Below are 18343 nucleotides of genomic sequence, written 5' to 3' on the forward strand. Positions count from 1 at the left end.
AAATTGAAACTGCCTTCGAGCTTAGCGTTGGGAGGTTTTGGGAGGGATGGGTTTCTGCAAAGGGCTTTGGGCTCCGAGACTAAATGGCTAAAGAGGAAGAACCTGGAGCAGGCACCCAAGGCCCTCGCTGGGAAGGGCAGAGGGTGCAGACCCAGGCCCCGTCCTCCGGGGTAGGATCCGAGCAGAGCTTGGGGCCCCACCTGGATCTGGGGAGAGGGAGGAACAACCAATGGGCTGCGCCCGTCCCGCGCGAGCAGCCAATAGGCGGTCGGGGGCGTGTCCTCCGAGGCGGTCGGGAGTGGGCATTCGGTCCTGCGGCGCGGTCCCCGGCGCTCGCTGGAGGCTTCGCGATGACCGCTCTGAGCCCGGGCGAGGCCGCCAAGGCGGGCAGGTAAGGGGCTGCGACCCGCGGACCGGGCTCTAGGGCCCAGAGGCCGCCTCGAAGGGACGCTGCCCGGCGGGACCCGGCGGCCGCTGCGCCTCGGCACGTTCTACCCGCGGGGCAGGCGCTTCCTGGCCCGCCGGAATGCGGGCTTCACTCCAGAGCTGCGCCGCGCGGGCCCTGGGGCTTCCCGGGCTCAGAGGTGTTCGTGCCGGGGCAGGATGTCAGGCTGTAGGCGCTTCGCGCGAGGGGTTCGAACCTGGAGGATGAGGGACGTCCAGGCGGTATCAGGGAGGTGGAGGGCACCCCACCTCGGGATACCTCCCGTGGTCCATCATCGCCCTCCTCCGCCGCCGTCGCTGGGCATTCATTCATTCATTCCCCAGCCATATCGACCCCCAGTCCTGACTGCCCCCCACTCAAGGGCTGGCGCTTCCCTTCTGGCCCCCGAAAGGGTCAGCCTCTCTCTTCCAAACGGGTCTGCAATTGTAGCGGCGCTCGGTTGCCCGGGAGGCAGCGTGGAGCTGTCCCAGGACGACTCGGCCGCACCCATCCGTCAGGCCCTTCGCCGTCGGGCAGGCTGGGGCCAGTCTCTCAGCCTCGAGATCTGTTCCACAGCCACCCTCGGAGGAAGGAAAGTTCTTGCAGCTGGGCAAGGGGCAGGGAGGCAGGACAGGCAGGAGGTGGTGTTTCAGGTGGCACCAAGAATTGTGGCCTCTGCCCCATGAAGTCTTGGGGCCCTGCAGATAGGATTATTTGGGGAAGACAGAGCCAGTGGATGAAGCTGTAAGTTCCTGCCCTTGCCCCAGTCCCAAGCCCCACAGCCTGAGCGCTGAAGGCTGGCCACCTAGCACTGGGGCAGATAGGGTGAATGTGGTGTGAGCCCAGTGCCCAGTCCACACGAGTACATGGAACTGGTGGAATGTTTAAGGGCTCCCTCTGTCCTGTCTTCAGAGAGGCTGGTGAGGCCCTACCCCACTGGCATTTGCCCTTCTTCGCTTTGCTTGCCCCACCCATCCTTGAAGGAATCAGCCTCCTAGGGAATGAGAGAATGTCCTGACAATCCGTGATGCCTTTGCCCCAGTGTACACCCCCTAGCTGGCTCTGAAGTCCAGTTCCTTTCAGAGCGAAGACTTATGGGGTTGCAGGGAGAGGTGGAGTAGAGGGTGTCCTTCCCATCCTGCAGTGAGGGGGCCAGTATGCTCCTTCCATAGTCCTCTGACCACACTGACAGACACTCTCAGGTCTGAGGTTACGGTTTGACAGGACCAGTTAAGCAGTGCACATCTCTGGGGCAAATGGGCAGATCTAGAGCGCATTATGTCAGTGCAGAAGCTGACAGAAGCTGCTCCTGAGTTTCCAGGAGCATTTCTGCTGGGGCCAAATCCAAGTTCTCCTTCCTGACTTGCCTTTGGGAGAATTTTCTGAATAGCCTAGAGGTGACAGCCCAGGTCCTATCCATGCCTTGATGTTACTGGTTGCTTTGAAATTTCTGAGCTTAGGCGAGTCTTCAAAGCCTTAGTGCAGACCGGAAGGATCTGTGTGCCAATCCATCCACCTAGGATGACCCCCTAAGGTTGAGGTCAGCAGTACTCAAGATGGGCTATGCCAGCCAGCCTCCCTGAACCTCTTCCACGTGCCTGTGCTTGGGTGGCCCCTCCTAGTCCTTAACCTGGTTAAGTTGTGGCTTTGGCCCTTGAATGCCACATACCATACTTATCAGACCAGCATGAAGAGCCTCTCTCATCAGAAGTTCCTATTTTGCTGTGACCTGGCACAAGTCCCCTCTCTGGGCCTGCTTTGCCATCATAAGGTAAGGAGATTGGATTGTAGCCTCCTTAAAGGCCTTCTCCATGCAGTCATTCAGTGATTCTGCTAACTAGCCTGTTTCCCCTTTGATTTCTGAAGGTATTTTATCTCTTTACATAATTACTTCGTTGCTATGACTACCTATGGAAAGCCCATGAAGTTGAGACCCATGCAGCATTCCACTTTGGTGTCGTGTCTGAGTCCGGACACCAGAAAATATTTTGCTTTTCTCCTTTCCTGAGAAGTGAAAATAATTCCCCCCAATTCTGCAGCCATCTCTTATGCGAGGGTAAGTTTGGCAAGAAGTCAGTCTTGGCCACTGTGCTGCTATTCACCTGGGCCACGGGGCACCAGTCTGTCACCACATGTTATCACCAACCTTTGAAGCTTTGATTAATTCCCCTGCTGTTTACTAACATAGGAAAGGAAGGAGGAGGGGGAGGGCAGAAGCCCCCGGGAACGGAGCTTCCTTTGTAATTAAGAAGTACCTGCCTCCCCAGGGAGTCCCTGCCAGCTACAGCATGAAGGAAGGCACTGTTCCCACGAATATAAGCCTCCGCGGGGCAGGCTGGTGTCTCCCTTCTCCCCACTACAGCTACACATTTTCATTAGTTTACAAGTGCCTGGTCATAATTTAGGACTGGAGTGTTTTAATAACCTGTGGTGGTTGAGCCAATCTTTAAGTCCTTGTCCTAAGTTAGAGTTTCCTCAGATGATGTTTAAAACCACTAGAAAATCACATTGTTAATTTTTAAATAGGATGTTAGTTTTGGCTGGGACTATTTTTTAAAAATATGAACTAAAGGGGAAAACATAGTTTTTCGAGGCAGGAGCCTGCTGTGTCCCCCTTTGCCTTGCAAAGTAATAAAACTATCCTAATCTATTTCACCCTCAAAAAAATATGGACTAAAAAGCATATAAAGAATTAGTTTAAATCTAACACAAATTGCTTTTCCTTCTGACGTGTTGACCTGGCACATCATGGTATATTAAATAATTGTCAAAATCATACTGGTATTTCATTTCACTGGTGTCTTGGGGTCATTGGTGGCTTAGGGTCAGAACAACAGCATGGGTGGGATGCCTGAGCAAACAGCTGTGACTGGTTGTAAGAATGTTTTTCTCACTCCCTTGTGTAAAGAAAAAAATTAAATATTTCTAATTTATGTTAACATTAATCAGATTATTTGAAACTTGCCCATAATCACCAGGGCCACACAAAATGTTATTTTTAAAATAATTTTTGAATTTTGAAGCACTATTCAACAATTTTATTTTGAAATAACCTAGTGACAATACCTCAGAATCGATATTCATACTGGGCTTCTTTGATTACCAAACAAGTTGAAAATGTTTATATATTTAACTGTTAAATCTTTTCGTTGTGGAGAATTTCAAACACATACAAAAGAAGAGTAGTATAATAAGCAGCATGTGCCCATCACCCAGCTTCAACAATTAGCAAGTCATGGGCCTCCCTTCTCCCTCCCTCCTGGATTATTTTGAAGCAAATCTAAGATATATTATTTCATCCACAACTATTTCAGTGTATACCTATAAAAGATAAGGTCTTTTAAAAATATAACTACAATACCATTTTCACACCTAAAAAATAACAATAACTTCTTAAAATCATCAGATAGCTAGTCGGCAAAGTTCTCACATCATCTAGTAAATGTTTTTGTGCCATTTTAAAAACTTTTATAAGGATCCAAATGAGGTTTATACAATTGGCTGAAACACTGAATCTATATATCTGTGTCTCTAGTAGTCTCTTGTAATGTATAAATTCCCCTTCCATTTCTTCTTTTTTCCTTGCAACTTATTTGTCGGAAAAAATCATTTTTTTTCCCTATACCATTGCCCAGTTTTCTGGTGCTGTTTAAAAATGTTCCTCTGACTCCTGTATTTCCTATAAATTGGCAGTTGGATCTAGACATTGATCAGATTCAGGAGGTACTGAACACTTGAGGAAACACATAAGGTCTGGTTATTTCTCTTTGGGGCATGTTAACAGCCATTGATGATTATTTCATGTAGACCCATTATTTCATTAGGGATTGCAAAATGGTATTACTCCAATTCTATCACTCTTTCATTATTTATTAGCTTATTTCTATAAGAATATTTCTATAAGAGAAATGTCCCTTCTTCAACTATTTGGTTACCCAAATACTAGAAAGACAGAATAAATCCTCAGCTCTTTCCTTTTATTTACAAGTTTTCAAAATAATGAGATGGGTCCCTAGTAATCACCAAAGGTGACCAATGAGTCATTTTGGTATTATTATGATCTCATGGATTTAAACATATTTGATGTGTTTTAGCCCATTGTAGACATTATTCTTATTGATGCTCAAATTGTCCCATCTTGCCCTATCTTCAGGTTGGCTCCTGAATACTTGTGCCATGACCACAGTCTTTGATGGCTTCCTTGCTTTCTGGTATGATTAGATATTTTAGGCCCATTTGTGTATTTCCTGCCCCAAATCTGGAATCAGCCATTTCTCTAAGGAACACTGGTTCCCTTTTGGGAAATTGCATGACCATAATCTAAGCACCAGGGGTGTTCATTGCTAGCTGACTATTTATTTTTTTTAAAGTAATCAGTTTTGAAGTTTATCTTTTAAACCCACTTGATTGCTGATCAAATTAAAGTTGTATTTCCTATCATTTTGGGAGTCATAGGCTATATTAAAAATATAGCACAGCAAAGTGACTCAGCCATACATATACATGTATCCATGAAGAAACTTTAAATTATACTTGGCAGTTGTTTTAATAATCTCTCTCTCTCTCTCTTTCATTTTACATATTGAGAATTGACGCCCACAGGAATTGGCAAACTATGGTCAGCAGGCCAAGTCCTGCCCATTGTCTGTTTTTGTAAATAAAGTCTTACAGTCATGCCCATTAAAAAAAAAAAAAAATCTAATGAAAGTGAAATATTCTCTTTCCAGAGACATGTTCCTTTGTTCAGACGCAACAGTTTTGCCCAAAATTCAGGAGTTCACAGACCTTCCCTGCAACCCTTGCCTGGATTCCACAGTCCATTAGACTGTCAACTGGGGTCCATAATGATGGAAGAAGACTTGGGAGGACTGGAAATAACCAGTTGGCCCCATGTAAGACCAGCAAGTGGGAAAGCTAATGGGTCTTGCAGTATCAGACCCAGGAGAAGAGAGATTAGGAGTAGTCATTGCAGAGACTCTGCACTGGTCACACCAGCAGTGAAGATCTGGTTTTATCAAGAAAGGAACATGATGTTAAAAGTTTGTTCTTTGGTGAAGGATCAGTAGATAGAGAGAGGTCCATTTGGGTGTTGGAAAGAACTTTCTAATAATCAGAACTTCAGTGACATACCTGATAGATCACAGTTACATGTAGGCGCACGTTTCGAAATGTCTTGTGCCTAACTGCAACTTTACCTTTTTTTCACCCACTTGAATATTTATTTCCTTACACTAAGTTCCTTGATATGGATAACACTGAGTAAGGTTGTTTTATTCCCCCCTTTTAAGTCATTCTCGGTTACGTAGTTACTGTGATATAGTAATAGGAAGAGCCTGAGCTTTCAGAAAGACCTGGTTTCAAATCCTTGCTCCACAAGTCACTGCTGAGTTACTACTGGCTCTGAGCCTCCCTCTCTTCTCTATAAAACAGAGTCACATCTGGCCTACTTCAAAGATTCTCAGGCTGTGTAATGGCCTGGTACACAGTAGATGCTCACCAAAAATGAGTTTCCCTGCAATTCCTCCAGCTTTGAGAATCTGAGACCAGGTCTCTCTGATGATTCAGACCCAGCTCTAAGAAAAGCTTGGTCTTTTTTACTATTCAAGGTGCAAAGTTCATTTTTTAAAAATAAACTTTTTAATCTTTAGATAATTGTAGATTCACATGCAATTGTGTGAAATAATACAAAGATCTCATGTACATTTCCCCCAATTTTTCCCAGTGGTAATATCCTGCACAACAATAGCACAACCAGAAAATTGACATTGATATAATCCCTTTGACCTTATTCAGATTTCACCAGTTTTACATGCATTCATTTGTGTGTGTGTGTGTGTGTGTGTGTGTGTTTAGTTTTGTACAGTTTTATCACATGTGGGAATTTGGCAAAGTTCATTTTTAAAATCAAGGTTTCTTTTTCTGTTGGATTCTGAGGGTTTTCATGTAAGAAGCATGTTTTAGAAATTTGGAATTTAAGAAGTGTCTATTAGTTAACATTGCTGTGCCTTTGGAACAAGTTTTTTTCTTTCTGTGTCTTTCCCTTTTTTTTTCATTCTTTCACCAAATGAAAATAGTTTATTGTGATCATAAAATTTAGGCAAAGTATACTATAGAAAATTATAAAGAAGAAAAGAAACACCTACAATCCCAACTCAAGGAGGAAAATAATGTTAGAATTTTGGTGAGCATCCTTCCCAATATATTTTATAATACATGCTGTTCTATATAATGTTTTTTCCAATGTTCTATAATGCTATCCTTTGTGGTAGACTTATTTTTAATAAGTTTTAATAAATAATGATAAATATCATTTTAATAGTTACATAGCCTTTCATTCTTTGAGTAAACCATAATTCGTTCATGCCCTATTGTTTTTTTTCCTCTTCTACAAGTGTAGTGAACTACGCTTCAGTGCACATTCTTATACATTTAAATTTGTGTTCAATTATTTCCTAAGAATAAATTGTTAGAAGTGGAATTTGTGCGTCTGTTGGGTATCTACATACAAATGTATGTGCATTTTCACACACTGCCCTCTCACACAGGAGTGTGTGAGACTGCCCATTCAGCAACATGTTGATCAACAGTAGATGTTATTAAACTTTTAAACCTTTGAAATTTAATAAGTAAAAAAAGATATCCCTTCTACTTTTTTATTTTTAAATATCTTTATTATTTTTGTTGATTTTAAAAGTATTACACCCCTGTTATAATAAGTTCAAACAAAACAGAAACTATTGAGAGTGAATTCTTCCCTGAGATATAATCACTGTTGTTTGATATAGAACTTTTAATTTTATAAATGGGTTATATCGTGGTTACTTATATATACTTCTCACTAAACAACATATATTGGACTTTTTTCCATATTAGCACATGCAGCTATACTCTAGTCTTTTAGTCAATTGCATAGGACTCTGTTATATTGATAAAATATTATTTTGTTATTTCCACCTTTTCCTTCATACTTGTTAAGTAAAGAAATATAAATTTTTGCCTACTTGTCCGTTTATTTCCTTATACCAAGTTCCATGAAATGGAGTTGTAGGATCAAAGGATTTACATTTCTTAAATAATTTGATATATGTTAGAAAGGTTAACTCAGTTTTAAGTCTCATCATGGAAAATAAGAATGCTTATTTTCCACATCCTTTCCACATCCTGTAATATTGAGCACTATAATTTTTTTAGTGTTTACCAGTAAGATAGGTAATAGAGATATTTCTTTTTTTGTGACTTGCCTGTTCATATTCTTTACCCACTTTTCTATTAGATTGTTTACCTTTTTCTTTCTGACTTGGATGAGTCATTATCATTTAAAAACACCAATCCTTTGTTGTTTACGTCACCTTTTAAATATTTATTTATTTATTTATTTTGACCGCATTGCGATATGTGGGATCTTAGTTCCCTGACCAGGGATGGAACCCATGCCCCTGCAGTGGAAGTGCAGAGTCTTAACCACTGGACCACCAGGGAAGCCCCCTGCCAGTTTAAATTTTGATGTACAAAGGTTTTTAATTTTTATGCAATTAAATCTTTTATGTGTTCTGGGTTTTATATCTTGCTTAGGAAGACCTTTCTCGGTATGTTAATATTCTCTTCTATTTTATTTTAGTTCTTTATTGATTTAGAAAATATTTGGATGTTTAATCTACCTGGGATTTATTTTTGTGAATGGTGTGAGGTAGCCAATTGCCCCAAGAACATTTATTGGACAATCTGTTCTTTCCTTACTTATTTGAAACAGCTTCTTTCTTATATACTAAATTCTCAGATACCCATAGATCATCTTCTGGACTCCCCTTATGTTCTATTGATCTGTTCATTTTTTCCTAAACTAATAAGTATTTTAATTGCCCCAGCTTTGTAGTTTATTCTGAAATCTGGTAGGGCAAAGCCCTTGCATGAAATTTGGGATAAATTCGCTTCTTTAAAACTTTCAATCTTCCCACTCAGGAGCAGAGTTTCTCTCTCCATTTATTCAAGTCTTCTTTCGTGTCATTTAAAAAATATCTGTGATTTTCTTCTCATAGATTGCTCTACATTTTAAGAGTTTATTCTTGGGTAACTTATATGTGTTGCCATATGAATAGAATCATTTCCCCAAATATGTTTTATAACTGTTTATTGCAGGCCTACTGAGAAACTATTGATTTTTATATTGATCTTGTAACCACTAGAATAACAATTAACTCCATGAGAGTGTATTGTGTGTCTATCCTTATCAGAGCTCTGCCTAGCCCATGGCCCAAATATAAGAATATCTGGGCCACTTTCTTATGATTTTTCCAGTTGATGACGTATCCTCTAGTTAGCTTATGTTACCATCTTTCAAACAATAAGCATTGCTTTTTATTGGGTTGGCCAAAAAGTTCGTTCGGGTTTTTGGTAGGACGGTACGAAACCCGAACGAACTATTTGGCCAGCCCAAATAATGTATGAACCTTGGATTTCTTTTTCGTGCCTTTGTGCAATGGCTAGAACTTCCAGAACAATGTTGAATAACAGTGGCGAGAGCAGGCATTCCTAGGGGGTTTCCACCAGTTGGACAATCTGGGGTTCTCCCTGGAGGGAGAGGTACCAGGACCCAGTAAGCTCTTTAAGAGTAGGTCATCACCCGGGAATCCGAACCCTTAGACGAGCACGGCTTGGGGGAGCCCGGTTAGCGGAAGCCTGTGTCAGGGCGCGGAGCTGGACCCTCTTGGGACGTCCCAAATCCGGGCCAACTACCAGGTTTGGGTCCCGGAAGGGGTGCGGGCTCCCTTTCCAGGGAGCAGAGGTGCCGGCATGCTTGCTGTTTCTCCAATAGCCCTCCAGTCTACGCAAGCTTTTGCTCTTCCGCCTGCCCACCCAACGGCCCCCGCCAAGGGGTGGGCAGGGCAGGGCCGGGCGGGCTGGCGCGGGGCCGTGCGGTGCCGGAATTCTGGGTGTGGCTGCCCTCGGCGCCGGGTGGCGCTGGGCTCTCCAGCCCTTCCGAGGGCTGGCGCAGAAAATGGACTTGTGGTTCGCGGGCTGCGGCAGAGACGCGCCAGGGCTGAGGAGCGTCAGGTGAGGATGGCTGGACCAGGCGGGGAAGCTGCGGGCAAGGGCAGCACCCACTCCCTCCCCGACTGTGGACACCCCGCTCAGGGAATCAGGAGAGGGAGGTACAGCCCCATCCCCCAGCATCTCCGTGGTCTTTCACTGGGAGGAAGGCAGGATCCGAGGTTGGTGTGGCGCTGAGCTGGCCGGTGACCTGGGCTGCCGGCTGTGCTCGGCAGCATCCTCACTTGTGCTCAGAGGCCTGTCCTCACCGTCCGTCCCTGGGATGCAGTCAGCAGCGTGGGAGAGAGGAAGAAGGAGCAGGCCTTTAGCACCCGAGTCTGGATTCAGACCCCGACTAGGGCACCAAAACGGTCCTGGCTGAAGCTGCCAGATCCCCTCCTTGTTGCTAAAGTTACTTAGACTGCCTTTCAGTCTTCCCGCTGTTTGGCCTCTCAGCAAACTTCACTGCTTTCCCATTCCTCCTTTTTGAAGTACTCTTTTGGCTTCCATGACAACCTATACACCTGGTTTTATTCCTACCTCTTGGGCCACCCTCTCCTCATCTCCTTGGGGCACTCCTCTTCCTCCTCCACACAGCCTTTAAGTGTTGTAGTTCTTGAGGTCCCAGGCTACTCTCCTTCCCCTCCCTCTTCCCCATCCTCCTTGTGGAGATATAATTCACACACCATAAAATTCATCCTTTTAAAGTGTGCCGTTCAGTGGCTTTTACTGTATTCACAAAGTTGTGCAACCATCATCACTAATTCTGGAACAGTTTCATCACCTCCAAAAGAAACCCTATGTGCATTAGTCACTTCCCATTTCCCCTTCCCTCCAACCCCTGGCAACTACTAATCTACTTTCTGTCTCTGTGGATTTGCCAATTCTGGACATTTCCTGTACGTGGAATCATACGATATGTGGTCTTTTGTAACTGGCTTTTCATTTAGCATAATGTTTTTAACGTCCATTCATGTTGTAGTATGTATCAGTACTTCATTCCTTTGTATGGCTGAATTATGTTCCACTGTATGGGTATACCACATTTTGCTTATCCATTCATCAGTTGGGTATTTGGGTTGTTTCCATTTTTTGGCTATTAGGGTAATAATTATCATAATGCTATGAGCATTCCTTTTTTTAAAAACTTTAAAAAATTGAAGTATAGTTGATTTACAATGTTGTGTTAATTTCTGCTATACAGCAAAGTGGTTCAGTTATACACATTCTTTTTAATATTCTTTTCCATTATGTTTTGTCACAGGATATTGAATATAGTTCCCTGTGCTCTACAGTAGGACCTTGTTGTTTATCCATTCTATATATAATAGTTTGCAGCTGCTAATCCCAAACTCCCAATCCATCCCTCCTCCACCCCCCTCCCCCTTAGCAATCAAAGGTCTGTTCTCTATGTCTGTGAGTCTGTCTCACAGAGAAGTTCACTTGTGTCATATTTTAGACTGCACATATAAGTGATATCATACGGTACTTGTCTTTCTATTTCTGACTTACTTCACTTAGTATGATGATCTCTAGGTCCATCCATGTTACTGCAAATGGTATTATTTCATTCTTTTTTATGGCTGAGTAATATTCCATTGTGTTTATGTACCACATCTTTATCCATTCATCTGTTGATGGACATTTAGCTTGTTTCCATGTCTTGGCTATTATAAATAGTGCTGCTATGAACATAGGGGCGCATGTGTCTTTTTGAATTGTAGTTTTGTCTGAATATATGCCCAGGAGTGGGATTGCTGGATCATATGGGAATTCTATTTTTAGTTTTTTGAGGAACCTCCATACTGTTTTCCATAGTGGCTGTACCAGTTTACATTCCCACCAACAGTGTAGGAGGGTTCCCTTTGCTATGAGCATTCTTGTACAAGATTTTGTGTGCACATATATTTTCAGTTTTCTTGGGTATATGTACCTAGGAGTAGAATTGCTGGGTCATGTAGTAAACGTTTAACCATTTGAGTAACCACCAAACTGTTTTCCAAAGCAGTTGCACCAATTTACAATCCCACCAGCAATGTGTGAGGGCTCCAGTTTCTCCTTATCCTCACCAACACTTGATATGAATTACAGTCTCTCGGGGGTGTGAAGTGGTATCACATTGTGGTTTTGACTTGTATTTCCCTGATGACTAATGATGTTGAGCATCTTTCTGTGTACTTATTGGTCATTTGATATCTTCTTTGGAAAAATGTTTATTTAAACATTTGCCCATTTTTAGTTGGATTATTTGTCTTTTTATTTTTCAGTTTTGAGTTCTTTAAAAAGATTTTAATTGTGGTTAAGAAAAACACATAACATAAAATTTACCATCTTAACCATTTCTAAGTTCATTTGTACAATTCAGTAATGTTAAATATATGTATTCACATTGTTGTGCAACCAATCTCCAGAACTTTTTCACCTTGCAAAACTGAAACTCTATACCCATTAAATAACTCTCCATTCTGCCCCCCTCCTCCAGCCCCTGGCAACCACCATTCTACTTTCTGTTTCTATGAATCTGACTACTCTAGGTACTTCACATAGGTGGAGTCATACAGCATTTATATTTTTGTGACTGGCTTTTTTCACTTAGTATGATATCTGCAAGGTCATAAGAGTTTTTAATATATTCTAGATACTAGTCCCTTATCAGATGCATGATTTACAAATATTTTCTCTCATTCTATGAGTTTCCTTTCCACCTTCTCAATATCATTAGCAGCACAAAAGTTTCTAATTTTGATGAAGTTCGATTTATCTATGTTTTCTTCTGTTTCTTGTGCTTTTGGTGTCATATCTTAAGAGACCATTGCCTAATCAAACAAAGATTTACACATATGATTTCTTCTAAGAGTCTTAGCTCTCACATTTTTGAGTTATTTTTTGTACATGGTATGAGGTAGGGATCCAACTTAATTCTTTTGCGTGTGGATATCTAGTTGTCCCTGCACCATTTGTTGAAAAGACTATTCTCTCCCCCGTTGAATTGGTCTTGGCACCCTTCTCGATAGCTTCTCTTCTTTATGTACCCACTTTCCCTGGGGGATCTTCCTAGCTCCTGTACCCATCCATGGGCCAATAACTCAGAAATGTATCCCTTCAGCCTGGACCTTTCTTCTGAGCTCCTTACTCATATGTAACTTGATATCTCCACTTAAATGTTTCTCACACATGTTTAAGACTGAACTCATGATTGTTTCCTTCAAATATGTTCTTTTTCCAGTATATTTTCCCCTGTTTTGTCTCAGCAAAACACAGCCGTATCCTGCTTGCTTAAGCCAGAAATTTAGAGTCAGGTTTGACACTTCTTACCTTATGCCCCACATCCAGTTGATCACCAAGTCCAGGTTGGTTCTACTTGGAAATATATATTGTGAATCTATCCCTCAACCTCCATCACCACCACTGCCACCAAGTCTGAGACCTCATCTCTCTGCTGGAATACAGTCTCCTAACTGGTCTGTCTCCATGGAAAATTCTAAATATATACAAAAGAGGAGGAGAGTTGTAGGAGGGACCCCCATGTATTCATCACCACCAACTACAATAACCACCAACATCAGGTTGTCCCTATTTCAGCAGTACTCATCCTGTGCGCCCCCTGCCCCACGCCCTTTGCATTACTTTGAAATCAATCTATGTATTAGAGTGATCTGCGACCACGTCCAGGGGTGCCAGCTCAAACAGATGCTGTTCCATACTCTTTAACGTACAAAGTTGACAGTGTATTTCCCCTTTTAAATCCCTTCATTGGTTCCTCATAGCTTTTCCTCTTTTCTTTTCTTTTCTTTTTTTTTTTTTTTTACTTTAAACAACTTTATTCATGGACTTTCATATAAGTATAAAAGTGATGGATATTAAAATCACACCTTCACATACATTTTCCAGAAAACGCCGATTCCTGTATATACTGAAAATCAGATCTCAAAATCTGGGGGCCCAAAGTCCCCAGAAGAAACCGGTTGCGGGGGTAACCAGCTATATCTAGTGTCTCCGACTCCATTTCTGCAGCGCAAAAGACCCCCCCCCCCATAGTTTTTAAGAGAATGACAAAAACCCTTACTGGGGCCCACAAGACCCTGCGTGATCTAGCCCTGCCAACCTCTCCAGCCTCATTGCTCATTACTTCACTACTCATCTCTACCCTCCAGACACAAAGGCTCTGTTTACGTTTCTCATACATGCCACACACATCTGGCCTCAGGGCTTTTGCACATCATAAACCCTCTAATAAACCCTCTACAAGGACCCCTTCCAAACACCCTCCAATCCTCCCCACCCCCGACCCTGCCAGCCCCTCAGTCTGATTAGCATCCGTTGGCTATCAGTGCAAATGCTGCTGCTGCTGCTTCGGGAGGTCTTCCCCACTCCCCACGGGTGACTCAGGACTCCTTGACAGAGGTCCTCCTAGGACGCTGTGCTTTGCCTTCATAGCGTACATTACACGGTTATAATTATGTATCAATCTCTATAAATATTTGTTTCATGTCTGCCTCTCCCACCGGGCATTTTGGGGATAGTAGCTTGCCTTGTCCCTCTTCGTATACACAGCACTTACGCAGAGCTGAGAGAATACAGGCGTTCAATTGGCATTTGTAGGATGGAGGCAGAGGGGCCGGCAGCCCTCTGAGGGCTGTTCTCCTGCCAGCCTCTCCTGGGATTGGGGTTTTTCTGACCACAGAGAGCCAGTGGCCATCTGCCCCTCACCCAGTTCCTGGCTAGGCTTTGTTATTTCCTCAGACAACATTTGCTTTCCCTCGTGGCTTGAGACTTTCTTGCCCCTTTGCAGAGGAGTAACTGAGGCCCAGAAGGGGAGAGTGGCTTCTCCAAGGACCCACAGCAGTGAGAGGTACTTCTAGGCCTGCGTCCTGTCTTCCTGTCCCCACGCCCAGGCTCTTCCAGGACACTGAGGCTGCTCGAGACTGCCTGTGCCCTGACAAGAGCCAGGTGGGTCCCCAAAGCCAGAGTGATTCCGAGGTGGGTGTCCCAGGGTGGTTGGAGTTGGGTGTGCTGGATGCTACCCATGGATGGACAGAGCTGACTTGTCCCGGGAGTAGCCACACCTCCGGGCAGCCTTGAGTGGGGGTGAGCATCTGAGGGTGTCTGTGGGCCCTCTGCTCAGCCGGCCCGGCAGAGGGTGGCCCCCAGGAGCACAGGGGCGTTCTGTTTCTTCATGAATGCAAGTCTGTGTTTAGACCTGAATGACCAGCTTCTTGTCTGGAAACAGCCAAGCCCCAAGTGGCCTGCCAAGAAAAAGTGGTCTGTGACCAGGTCCAGGGGTGCCAGCTCACACAGATGCTGCTCCAGCAGTGGGCACTGTGGGATGAGGCCAGCAACAGGCAGGTCACTCTCTGCAGAACCAATTCCCTGCTCCATCGTAGCCGGGGCTTTGTAGGAAATCCTGCGTATCCCCAGGAGCAAAGCTTCCAGGTTTCAGCCATTTGTCCCTCTGTCTCCCTAGTGACTGTTCTCACGCTGCAGGTCTTTGAGCTCTGGCCAGGAAGGGGGCAGCAACTGCTAGCCTCGTACCTCTGGTGGAGGGAGAAGAGAGGGTGGGATCTTGAGTATGGTTGGGCCTGAGCTGTGGGAGGACCTCTGGGCCCCAGGAGATGGGACGCAGTCTGTGGATGCCACCCAGGTGTAAAGAGGGCCCTGCCCACTGCCACTGTCCCAGGGGAAAGGTTCAGTCACGCAGGACATGTATGGAGCTTTGTGGGTGCAGTGGGGGGCCCGGTGGTGTCCCCATCTCTACTTCCCATGGGGAGCTCACCTCTAGGCATCCTTCAAGGGACATGATGGGAGGGTAGGGGGGCAACTCAGCTCTCAGGGGTGCAGACAGGGGTGGGAGGCCCAGCGGGCAAGGCTGTGAGAACCGGCCCCCTTCCCCAGGGCTGGGCCGTGACCTCTCTCAGATCCTCACAGCGGCCCTGACCATCTGCAGGCCAGAGAAGGGATTCTCCCCATTTTAGAGAGGAGGGAGGAGACTCAGAGGGAGATGCCTGGGGGCCACCCGGAGGGTCAGGGGAGCCAGAGGCAAACTTGAGTGAGTTGTTCTCACTCCAGGTCTTTTTTTTTTGGCCGCACCGCGTGTTTTGTGGGACTCTAGTTCCCCGGCCAGGGACCAAACCCAGGCCCTTGGCAGTGAGAACGCAGAGTCCCAACCTCTGGACCTCCAGGGAATTCCCTCACTCCAGGTCTTATGTTGGCATCCTGAGGCCCCACTACTGCTAAACAAACTACACAGAGGGGTTTTCCACAGGGAGCATTTGTCTCTTCGGTAAACAGTTATGGAGCACTTACTGTATGCCTGAGGTTGTGCGAGGCCCTGGGGTAAGAGATGAATAAGACAGTCTAGGGGGGAGACAGCCGCATCAACAGGTGATGCAGCAAAGGAGGCTATCTGAGCAGACGTGGGCACAGGGAGGGACGGCTCTGCCCTCCCCGGAGGTACAGGCCGGCCAGGCTTCAGGGAGGAGAGGTCCTGGGGGGTGAGAAAGAGGGGGACCCCACCGCGGGCAGCAGCAGCTTAGCTGAGCAGGGCCCAGGCAGAGCTGGGCGGGGGGGCTCATTAGCGCAGCTCCCGAGGGCAGGAGAAGAGTCAGCCTGAGCACTTTGCTCCCAAATTCTGTCCCCATGAGGAGCAGAACCTTTCTGGTGTGCTGAGAGCCCAGGCCTGGGTGGGAGGTCAGGGAGAAGGGAAAAGGGGTTGGGGCCCTTTAACCAGGGCTGGTCCAGTCAACCAGGCAGCTTGGCTGCCGAGAGTGGGAGATGGGGCCAGCCTTGCCCCTGGCCCTCCCAGCTCCCACTGGGTGGGAGGACCTAGGGTTTCTGAGATCCCTGTAGGTAGAAGGAGTTCTTGTTAGCACCAGCGCTCAAAGGGGTCCTTGTTCAGGCTGGATCCAGCCGCCCCCAGAGGGCTGGGCCAGCCCACATCTTCCTAGCAACTAGCTCACCCAGTGTGTTTGGTTCTTGGAGTAGGGGAGATAAAGGCTGGGGAGTTCTGATCTAGGGAACCCCACTTCCCAGAAGGTCTCCCACATGATCATCTCAGCCCAATAGACACCCCCTCCGTTTCCCCTAGTCCCCCTGTACTAGGCTTGTGGGGAGAGCGGGAGCCTGGCCCTGCAGCAGAGAAAGCTCTAGGAAAGGGCAGAATTGGGTCCCTCGAGCCCTCCAGGCACGGTAGAAAGAGTGCACACATTCAGCCAGACTGGATTTTGAATTCGAGCTCCACTGCTTTCCAGTTATGTGGTCAGGAGCAAGGTGCTTTACCTCTGTGGGCCTCAGTTTCCTCATCTGTGCAATGGGAATGGTGCATCTCTCTTGCATGGCTAGAACTGGACTGAGATTAGAGGAGATCATGAGCCAGGTCCATTCACCTCCTTCCCCCTGGGGGCTCCCTCGTTAATGGGGCCACACTTGGTCTGAACTTTCTTCAAAGGCTTCTTCCCTTTCCTGGCCCTGAAGGCTCATTGCAGGTATGGTACCCCCAGGTGTGGGTATCAGCTGTCTATGGAGTCCTGGCCCTGCCAGTGAACCCAGCTGAGCCTCCCTTCTTCACCCGTGAAGCGTTAAGTTGTACTACCTGCCCCACTAGTTGTGGCGAGCGGGGGCTACTCTTCGTTGCGGTGCGCGGGCTTCTCATTGTGGTGGCTTCTCTTGTTGCAGAGCATGGGCTCTAGGCAGGTGAGCTTCAGTAGTTGCAGCACTTGGGCTCAGTAGTTGTGGCTCGTGGGCTCTAGAGCGCAGGCTCAGTAGTCGTGGCGCACGGCCTTAGTTGCTCCGCGGCATGTGGGATCTTCCCGGACCAGGGCTCGAACCCCTGTCCCCTGCATTGGCAGGCAGATTCTTAACCACTGCGCCACCAGGGAAGTCCCATCATGTCTTAAAGGACATCACATGTGTGCCCTCGTTTGTGGTCTTCGGGCAAACCAGGTATGGGGATTTTTGGTCTTGGCTACAAAGGCCGGGGCATTGGAAGCAGATGGAAAGTTAAGGAGCAGCGAGGGGAGCGGACCCTCTTCGCTGTCTCCCAGGGCGGGGCTTGGCCCACGGCCCACCTGCTTCTCTCTTCACTCTCTTCCTCATTCTAGACCCAATCTCCAGGTGCACCCAGTCACTCTGGCCCAGCACACCTGCGGCTCTCTCCTGCCTGTTCGCTGCCTTTGGCCCCCCTCCTCCACCTCCCGTATTTCCCAGTTAGGGTTCATCAGAAAGGGATCCTGATGGGCCAGCTCAGCTTTTCATTCTTTTTTTTTTAATTTTTATTTTAATGTGGACGATCTTTAAAGTCTTTATTGAGTTTGTTATAATATTGCTTTTTTTTTTATGTTTTGGGTTTTTTGGCCGCAAGGCATGTGGGATCTTAGCTCCCTAACTAGGGGTCGAACCCGCACCCCCTGCATTGGAAGGCAAAGGCTTAACCACTGGACTGCCAGGGAAGTCCCTCAGCTTTTCATTCTAAAGAGGGCACTGGTCAGCTTGTGGGTGGCTCTGCTCGGGTCTGGAGCAGCCCCGTGGTTCTGTCCTGTAGCCCGGGTCATCTGTACAAACTGGGCCTCCACATCCCCCGTCATTTCAAAGCTGCCATGGGTAATAAAGGGAAACAAAGCATATTCCTGGCCCAGGGGTTCTCAGCCCAGCTCCTGGGAAGTAGGGATTGTGGCTAGGCTGAGCACCTGCCCCACCCTGAGTCCTTTGCCAGGGTTGCTGAGCAGGACAGACGGATTGGGGCCCAGCATGTGGCCCCCAACTCAGAGCCACACTCCCTTACACTCAGTATGGAATTCAGTTATGGGATTCTCTCCCCTTCCGTAATAGGTGGAAAAGGCGAAACTTGTCCTTGTTGTCCTGGATATGGAATATCAGCTTAGAAAAATAAAAAGTGGG

General features: G+C 46.2%; 1 protein-coding gene across 1 annotated transcript in view; it reads left to right on the plus strand.

Annotated features, from left to right (window-relative positions):
• Positions 1–346: 346 nt before the first annotated feature.
• The window catches only part of GRAMD2A (GRAM domain containing 2A), a 31732-nt gene continuing 13735 nt past the window's right edge, over positions 347–18343 (plus strand). Inside the window, 1 exon segment of the mRNA XM_061180108.1 lies at positions 347–391. Within this exon segment, the coding sequence (XP_061036091.1) occupies positions 351–391 (41 nt within the window). The 5' untranslated portion in view covers positions 347–350.

The sequence above is a fragment of the Eubalaena glacialis genome, chromosome 2 (genome assembly GCF_028564815.1).
Source record: "Eubalaena glacialis isolate mEubGla1 chromosome 2, mEubGla1.1.hap2.+ XY, whole genome shotgun sequence".
Taxonomy (NCBI): Eukaryota; Metazoa; Chordata; class Mammalia; order Artiodactyla; family Balaenidae; genus Eubalaena; species Eubalaena glacialis.